This window comes from Tasmannia lanceolata, unplaced genomic scaffold, assembly GCF_043159265.1.
Source record: "Tasmannia lanceolata isolate RefF3 unplaced genomic scaffold, GAP_Taslan_0.1 ptg000011l, whole genome shotgun sequence".
In the NCBI taxonomy this organism is placed as follows: Eukaryota; Viridiplantae; Streptophyta; class Magnoliopsida; order Canellales; family Winteraceae; genus Tasmannia; species Tasmannia lanceolata.
The window spans coordinates 23,591,466-23,601,042 of record NW_027518688.1 but is presented as its reverse complement, the minus strand read 5'-3'; the positions used below and the strand labels follow the sequence as shown (position 1 = coordinate 23,601,042).

The following is a 9,577-nucleotide window of genomic DNA, read 5'->3' as shown; positions in this document are numbered from 1 at the left end:
CCGGCATTGTTCGTATGCTGATAATTTATACTCTTGTCATTTCTAATACTTAATACAAAAATTTAGTAATATAAGATATTTGAGTATCTTCTTAGGAAATGTTGTTCAAAGTAGGTACACATTATTGATAGGAAAATTCTAGGGCATGTTTGGCAGCCATGAAAAATTATTCCACAAATTATTAGTGGGCCCAGTTGTGAGAGATGGGCAGGGGTAGATTTGAGAGAGCAGTAATGGAGATTATGTTTTTTCCTTTTCATGTATTTTCATGGCCTCACCCTCTCAAATCTGTCCCTCTCTGCCCATCTCTCACAGCTGCCACCTCTAATATTCCATGGAATATGTTTTCATAGTTGCCAAACTGGACCTACTAGGGTCTTCCCTTGTCTAAGAGGCGCTGGTATTGGTACCCATAAATTTAGGTATTGAACCCATGCCACTTTGACCTACTTGACATATTAAGAATATAGTATGTCATTGCCTAATTTTGTGCAGCTAAAGTCTCGTGCATGAGGGGGTTTACGTAATTTGACCAACGAGAAGGCTCTCTACCTACCTAACTTATTAATAATTCAATTAAGAATACAAGACAAGAGCATGAAAGTGAGACCTTCGCAACCTTTTCTGTTGAAAAGTAAGAGGGGCTTCATGTGGCTCCCACCATTGTCTAGGTTGATGGGACCCAAACCTGCTTAGTTCTATGTGGTGGTCCGCACAAATGACAATTGGCTAACTAAGATGGCTAAATTTAATGATTAGTTCTTTAGTACTTATTTTAATGGATAATTGGTTTATGGTCGGAGGGTTAGGATCATCCTATGGAAATGATTTTGCAGCACAACCTATTTACGTTGTGGCCCCGACATATGAACGGTTTGGATCATCCTATGGAGTGGGCCGTACAATACATTTTGAAAAATACTCCATACGGCGGCCACACACCATATAGAAACTGTCTTTATATATCCAAAAATTGGGATTGTTAGGCAATTTTGCGGAAAGCTATTTCACAGCTTACTTTTGCAGGAGAGAACAAGCTGAACAGGCTCACTTCTTAGCAGATTTTGTCTTATTCATGTAATCCATCTTGGGTGGCTGTTCTCTCTTGCAAAAGTGGGCCGCAAAAATTGCCTAGCAAATCCCCTTAATTTTATATGGAAAATGAATTGAGAATGGCGGGGATGCCATTGCCATGACTGCCACTCATTGCACGCCCCCTCTGCAAGTGGGCCAGATGCCACATGTGGGACCCACTTGTATTTAGTTATCCATAAATTAGGATGCGTCCAGCTCACTTACGAGAGCTTGTAACCCAATGTGGGGGCTTTAAGGTGGTGTGGACAGTGTGTTTTGGCACTGCTGGGTTGGGCTCAAGGTGCTTAGTTCTGGCTCGCCCATTTCAAGCTGGGTGGTTAAGTCATGTGACCCACGCGAAGGCCTGGGTCACTTCAAAAAAAAATACACACCGAGGCAGTTGGCTCTTCGGCATAAAGTCACGGGTATGCTCCCTGTTGACGAGTGTTCGAATCCCGCCTCCAACTTACCTGACACACGTGGTATGTGTGCCTTTGCGTGTATCCGTAGGGACTAGTCATACTCCCGAAGGAGGTGGGGACATCCTACGTCATCAAAAAAAAATAAAAATTAGGATGGGTCCCATCAATTTCCCTAAAGGACCGACCAAATTGGTATTTTTTTTTCCGGGTTGCACGTACGTGCAGAGCCGTCCACCATATAAATTCTCTTGCATTAGATAGGGTCTTTTTTATTATTTTCTATGAGATATAAGTATATTGATATTTTTTATGAGTGAGTGGCACTTCGATCATTTTCTATGAGATAAGGTTTTTTTTATTTTCCATGATATATGAGTATTTTTTTATATTCGAAGAGATAGGTGTATTTAACACTTTCTATGAGATATGAGTATTTTTGCCACTTTTCGTGAGATATAAGTAAGGGTATTTTCGTTATCTTTTATGAGATAGGGGTATTCTTGTTATTTTGTCATGGTGGCGGTATTTTGTAAAAACCAAACCCTCGCCCACTGAAGCCTCTTTTGTTGAAATTGTAATTGTAGAAATAAAGTCTTGATTACAATCGTTGCTCCAGAAATAAATGTGTTTGAGGATATAAGCGTGGGGGTGCATGAAAATAGGTGCTTTAAATGCTCCTCAACGAGTGATTTGCTTCGCAATTTCATGAAAATGGGTGCAAAACCCTTTGAGAATTATAAAAAAAAATTAATTAAGAAGATATTTAATACTTAGAAAGAAACTTCAGATATATATAAGGTTTTATATAATCTTTACGTCCAACCAAGCTTTCCTATTATATCTAGGGATTTGCTTCGCAATTTCATGAAATACCATTTTACGGCCCGCTTATGCAGGAGAGAACAGCCACCTTAGATGAATCTAATGAATAAGGCAATATCTGCTAAAAAGTAAGCACTTGTGATTTTTCTCTCCTGCAAAAGTGAACCACATAATGGCTTTCCGCAAAATTGCCTAATGTCTTTATATATATATATATATATATATATGAGAAAAGTGTAGCTACACATACGTGTAGCTAACTTAGCTACACAGACGGCTTAAAATACAGTGGGCCCCACATTGTTTGGGTGATGCAAACCATTCATTTGATGGGCCCTCACATAGATAGGGAGTGCCCAAAAAATCAGCTCCATAGGATCATGCCAACCCTGCGATTTGTGGAGGCAAAATTGGACGTGTAAAAACCTTCACAAATCTATCAATTTTTGCCTTCACAGTTTGAAGGGTTGGGATGATCCTATGGAGCTGATTTTTTGGGCTTAAGCTCACCAAACTTATGGTGAGCTTAAGCGCCCCAATCACATGGGTCCCACATTTTCTGTGGTGATCCAAACCATTCATTTGCAAGGCCCTATCATAGATAGGGTGTATACCAAAAATCAGCTCCATAGGATCATCCTAACCCCTCCATTTGTGGAGGACAAAAATGGGCAGATTTGTGGAAATGCTCTCTCTCTCTCTCTCTCTCTCTCTCTCTATATATATATATATATATATATATATATATATATCAGATTTAGGCAGTAAGAAACCGAAGTAAGTCTACAATCCTAGAAAAGCGTAGGCGGAATTTATGTGCAGCATGTATGGATTTGCTAGGCAATTTCACACCTCGTAGTAAAATGACTTTTTGGGCCGGCTCAGGTCCTGTTCGTTTTAGATTGTGACAACCGATGGTGAGCCCCCAAACGATTATTGGACTAAATTACATTAGTTTTGTCTCCAATAATCAGTTTGGGGGATCACCATCGGTTATGATAAGCTTAAAGGAACAGGGCATTTAAGTCTTTCACTTTGTGTCTTGACCAAGGTTTGAAGGTCACCATATATTGCCCATATTGGAACCCTACAATATTGATATATCGACCCATACTCAACTCAACTCAACAAAGCATTTGTCCCAAACTAGTTGGGGTCAGCTAAATGAATCCTTTAGAAAATTTTCATGAGATACATCGACCCATACATATGGAATATTTCAAAATATTTCCAATATCATAAGGGTGTCAATATCTATATACATTTTGATATATGGGCTAATATATTACGATTTGGTGACGTGTAGCCAATGGGGGCACCCTTTCAGCTGATTTTTGCAAGGGCGCCCTTGAGTTTAGCATCCCTCTTTAAAACAATGGTCATGGTTGTCAATTAACCAAGAGAATGACTGCACAGATATCACATTTACAATCAATGGTAAAAAAAAAGTAAGATTTGGGTCCTAGAAGGAGGGTATCTACGTGAAAATAAGACCGTTGATCTTGTAGAGCCATTGAGGCAACCTACATGGTCTTGGTCCTAATTCGAGGGCACATCCCAAAGAAAGTAAAATTACTTTCTCTGGCTCTGTTTCTTTCTATGTATAGGTGTGTAAAATAAATTTCACTCCCATTTTTAAGTGGAAAAATGGATGTAAATTTTGTTTTTTAATGGTGAACCTAAAAGTTATTTTGCACCCCTAATTTGTCTTTTAAGCTCGGTTTCTTTTGAGGTAAAAAATGGACGTAAAATTTGTTTTATGTTGTAAAAATGAACATAAAACAAATTTTACGTCGAAAGAAACAGAGAATCAATTAGTGAGTAAAATAGCATGACAATTGATGTAAATTATGTCCCATCTTATCATACATTGGTGCTCCTTCAAGTTATCCAAACCGCTTATTTGGTGGGATCCATCATGGAGATAACCATATGATCGATCGAATGACTTGGGAGGAAAATATTTGTCATAGAAAATGAATTTTCAAGTGTTTGGTATAAACTCATTTTTCATGGATTTTTCCCCAAATAAAAAAGTTTCCTTGTTTCCCACGGAAAACTGCAAATCTACTAGACCCTGAAATTTTATTTTCTATAGATTATTTTTCATGAAGAATATTGTTTTTCACTAGATCCAAACATCCCCTTAATGTGATACAATATCAATTTTCTTTAATAATCTTCTACTTCCAAGACGTCAATTGAACATATTAAGATCAACCAATGGGCGCAATTCTTAGCCTGCCCACAATTATCCAAACCATGCCACCATCTTTTCTCTACTATGTTTTTTCAAGAAAGATATCACCTTTGGATAGGTGGGGGCAAGCCGGCCGGTATAGTCTAGTATTATTCAAAAAGTACTCTACCGCCTGTACCATAGGATGATCCAAACTATCCATTTGATGGGCCACAACGAAAATAGCTCGTGCCCAAAAAAAATCATTTCTATAGGATGACCCTAGCCCTTCATTCTATAGAGGAGGAACTTGCATATTACGGAAAACTCTATAGATAACAGGATTAGGATCATCCAATGGAAATGATTTTTTGCGCACAAGCTATTTACATTATGACTCATCAAATGGACCGTTTGGATCAGCCGATGGTGTGGGCCGTATAGTACTATTTGATAAATACTGGATACACATTATAAAATATGGGTTTTGCTAGGCAATTTTGTGGAAGGCCATTTTGCGGCTCAATTTTGCAGAAGACAACAGCCAACTCAGATGAATTAAATGAATAAGACAAAATATCTTAAAAAAACGTGTGGGAGTTCTCTTGTAGCGACTAAATCCCATAAAATCTTGGAAATTATAAGTTTATAACAGCCTTTACAAGCTGATTAGGAAAGTATGAGGTTCATTGAATTGAAAAGAGGCAGTGCAGATATCAATTTCCCATGTATTCATTCTCTAAAACGTGACACATTAACCTTATAAATTTGGAGGTCTGTTAAGCTAATATGCTTTTCTTAGGGACTAATCATATGAACTCCCAAATGTCAAAGTTTCTAGAAAATCATCCCTTCATATGAACTCCCTTATTAGGGGCACCCATCTGATATCCCAAACCACCCATCTGATATTCCAAACAACCTCTCTCTCTCTCTCTCTCTCTCTCTCTCTCCAACAAAACCAGACTCGTCAAACCCAGATCCTACCCTTCCTCTCTAGCTCCCTCCCTCTACAACAAGAACCAAAATTTACCAAAAACCCAAAATGGGTTTTGAAAAAGAAGCAAGTTCATCATCCCAAGCCCTAAATCCCCCAACAGAAAACACCCCTCTTCTCACCAAATCCCCCAAACTCTCATCCCACCCCAAAACCTTCGCCAATGTCTTCATAGCCGTTGTAGGCGCTGGGGTTCTCGGCCTCCCTTACACCTTTAAAAAAACTGGATGGGTCTTTGGAATTCTCATGATCACATTCGTCTCAATCCTCACATACCACTGTATGATGCTTCTGGTATTAACCCGTAGAAAGCTCGAAAAAGAGGGATTCTGTAAAATTTCCTCTTTTGGCGATCTGGGTTTCATAGTCTGTGGCCCGATCGGGAAATTCTCTGTTGATGCCATGATCGTCCTTAGCCAAGCTGGGTTTTGCGTGAGTTATCTAATTTTCATAGCTAATACTTTATCCAATCTCTTTAATTTTGATAATCCCCAAATTTTAGGGTTTCAGCCCAAAACCCTTTACATTTGGGGGATTTTCCCCTTCCAATTAGGGTTAAATTCAATTCAGACGCTGACCCATTTGGCCCCTTTGAGTATTTTTGCTGATGTTGTTGATCTGGGAGCCATGGGTGTTGTTATGGTGGAGGATGTGATGATTTTTCTCAAGGAGAAGCCTAATTTAGAGGCATTTGGAGGTCTTTCTGTGGTTCTTTATGGAGTTGGGGTGGCTGTTTATGCCTTTGAAGGGATTGGGATGGTGTTGCCTTTAGAATCTGAGACAGCTGATAAGAAGAATTTTGGGAAAATATTGGGTATGTCTATGGGTTTTATTGCTTTGATGTATGGGTCATTTGGTGCTTTGGGTTGTTTTGCTTTTGGGGAAGAGACAAAGGATATAATCACTACTAATTTGGGTAAGGGATGGTTGAGTACTTTTGTTCAATTGGGTCTGTGTGTGAATTTGTTCTTTACATTCCCTTTGATGATGAATCCAGTTCATGAGGTTGTGGAGAGGAGATTTTGTGATGGGAAGTTTTCCTTTTGGTTGAGGTGGGTTCTGGTTTTGGGGGTGAGTCTTGTTGCTCTTTCAGTGCCTAATTTTGCTGATTTCTTGTCATTGGTGGGGAGTAGTGTTTGTATTGTTTTAGGCTTTGTGTTGCCTTCTCTCTTCCATTTGCTGGTTTTCAAGACGGAGATGGATTGGAAATGGGTGGTTTTGGATGGAGGGATTGTGGTTTTGGGGGTTATTTTGGGGATCTCTGGTACTTTCTCTTCTCTAATGGAGATTTTTTCTGTAAAGGGATGAATCTGTAGAAAGTTGTATTATTGTAATTATAATGTATAATAAATGGTGGGTGTGTTTTGTTATTTCGAATGATTGTTTGATGGCACTTTCCTTTGTTTTGGGAGGATTTGACATTTGTATACATTTTTTTTGCTATTGGGTTCTTGATTTGTTTTTGTAGCAACTTGGTTGATGTTTTTTTTCTTTGAGCTTGATTTTTCTTGCCTTTTTAGAAATCCACCTTCAGTAATCTTCTGTTATGTTAATGTTAGAATAGCTATACCTGGCCTTAATTTAGGTTAGTCTGTTCTATTTAGTTTTGTTGATGACATGATTGCTGCTTATGGTACATTTGGGGCTTTGGGTTACTTTGCTTTTGGAATATAATCACTACTAATTTGGGCCTGTTTTTTACAATTGGGTTTATGTGTGAATTTGTTCTTCTGTGAGGAGGTTTTGTGATGGGAGTTTTCCTTGTAGTTGAGGTGGGTTGTGGTTTTGGGAGTGAGTCTTGCGGCCTTTTGGTGCATAATTTTGCTGATTTCTTATCATTGGTGGGGAGTAGTGTTTGTATTGGTTTAGGGTTTGTGTTATGTTCTCACTTCCATCTCTTTGTTTTCAAGAGGGAGATGGATTAGAAATGAGTGATTTTGGATGGAGGAATTGTGGTTTGGGGGGTTCTTTTGGGATCTCTCATACTATCTCTAATGGAGATTTTCTCTGTGAAGGGATGAATCTTGAGAAAGATATATTATTGTAATTATTTGATCATGAATTATAATCTATAATCAGTGGCAGGTGTGCTTTGTTATTTCAAATGGTTTTTTTATGGTCCTTTGTTTTGTTTTGTAGGAACATGGGAGATGTTTTTTTTCCTCTTTGGCATTAATTTTTCTTGATTCTTTAGAAATCCATTGTTTATGGTATATTTGGATAGCCATATCTTTTTGTATCTAGGTTTATAAGTGTATGAGTATGAGCTTCTCAAGGGGAATATGAACATTCCTCACAGGGGTTTATTTCCTTGATAATCTGTGAGGTTTTCAAGATAAGACTGATGAAATTTTGGTGTGAGAGGGTATTCTAGTAATGGAAATTCTTTCTTGTTTTTTTCCATCAATTATGTAAATCTGTGAGTTATATGTTTGGGACATGAAATTATCTCTTGGTAGCTCAATTGAAATTCTTGGAATAAGTTTAACTGTAGAAGACCTTTTTGTAATGGAGAGATCTATTGTGAGTCTCTACACTGACTGTAAAACCTTCTGAGATTGCGTACTCCATGCAAATTGGAAGCAAACTCCATTAGCATTAGCTGCCGATTTAGTCAACGGTTTCTAGTTGAGCAATAACTAGTGTCAAAACCACATATGGCAAGTCTAGTGAGTTTCCAATTACAATAGGACTGCACCAAGGATCAGCTCTAAGCTCTTATCTTTTTACACTAGTTATGGATGAGCTTACGAGGGGTATCCATGATGAGGTGCCGTGGTGTATATTATTTGCAGATGACATAGTATTAATCGACGAAACTAAAGCAGGAGTAAATGCTAAATTAGAGTTTTGAAGAACTACTTTGGAATCTAAAGGTTTTAGACTGAGTAGGACTAGGACATAATATATGGAATGCAACTTTAGTAATGTAAGGAGGCGGGACGAGGACGTAGTAAATATGACTGGACAGGAGGTACCTAAGAGGGATATCTTTCGCTATCTTGGTTCAATTCTACATAAGGAAGGAGAGATTGAAGAGTATGTTAACCATAGAATAAGAGCAGGTTGGTTGAAGTGGAAGCTTGCCTCAAGATTTCTGTGCGACCGTAAAATCCCTACCAAGTTGAAGGGAAAGTTTTATAAGACAGCTGTAAGGCCAGCCATGCTGTATGGCCCAGAATGTTGGGCCACCAAGAAGCAGCATGTGCATAAGAATGTGTGTACAGAGATGCGAATGCTTAGATGTGCGGCCACACAAGGTTAGATAGAATTAAAAATGAAGACATTCGTAAAAAGGTGGGGTGGCACCAATTGAGGAGAAGATGAGAGAGCATCGCTTAAGATGGTTTGGACATATCCAACGTAGGCCTTTGGATGCTCCGGTGAGAAGAGGCGACTCGTGCCAAATTGATGGAGTAAAAAGAGGTAGGGGTAGACCGAAAATAACTTGGGTAGAAACTGTGATGATAGACTTGATAGCTAGGAACATAACAGAGAACATGACCTTGAATAGGATAGAATGGAAGAAAATGATCCATGTAGAAGAACCCAACTAGAACCAGGATTAGAGCCAGGTAGCTTCCTTTTAACTTCTTCTTGAATTTTTTTTAAAGAATTCATTTAGCCGACCCCAACTAGTTTGGGACAAAGGCTTTGTTGAGTTGGGAGAGAGAGAGAGAGAGAGTCTCCTGTTGAGCAATAAAGGAACTATATATTAAAAGGTAACCGTCTAATAAGGGCGCGATAAGGGAATGACAATCACTCGTTCTTAAGACCAGCATCCTTAAGACCAAAGAGCAGATAAAGAGGGTGAGCTCAAGGGCGTGATAAGAGAACCACAACCGTTCTTAAGACCAGCATCCTTAAGACCAAAGAGCAGATAAAGAGGGTGAGCTCAAGGGCGTGATAAGAGAACCACAACCGCTCATTCTTAAGACCAGCATTTTTAAGACCAAAGAGTCGGGCAGACAGAGAGGGTGAGCTTAAGGGCGTGATAAGAGAATGACAATCACTCATTATTAAAACCAGCATCTTCAAGACCAAAGAGTCAGGGTGAGCCTAAGGGGGTGATAAGAGAGCGGC

General features: G+C 38.9%; 1 protein-coding gene across 1 annotated transcript; it reads left to right on the top strand.

Moving 5' to 3' along the window:
* Positions 1-5,294: 5,294 nt before the first annotated feature.
* Positions 5,295-6,961, top strand: LOC143886703 (amino acid transporter AVT3C-like). The gene has a single exon (XM_077390786.1). It carries the CDS (start codon positions 5,543-5,545, stop codon positions 6,800-6,802), a length of 1,260 nt encoding a protein of 419 aa, XP_077246901.1. The 5' UTR covers positions 5,295-5,542; the 3' UTR covers positions 6,803-6,961.
* Positions 6,962-9,577: the final 2,616 nt, after the last annotated feature.

What these genes read in the sequence shown, in the direction of transcription:
- LOC143886703 (XM_077390786.1), top strand. Translation starts at nt 5,543, where the DNA reads ATGGGTTTTGAAAAAGAAGCAAGTTCATCATCCCAAGCCCTAAATCCC.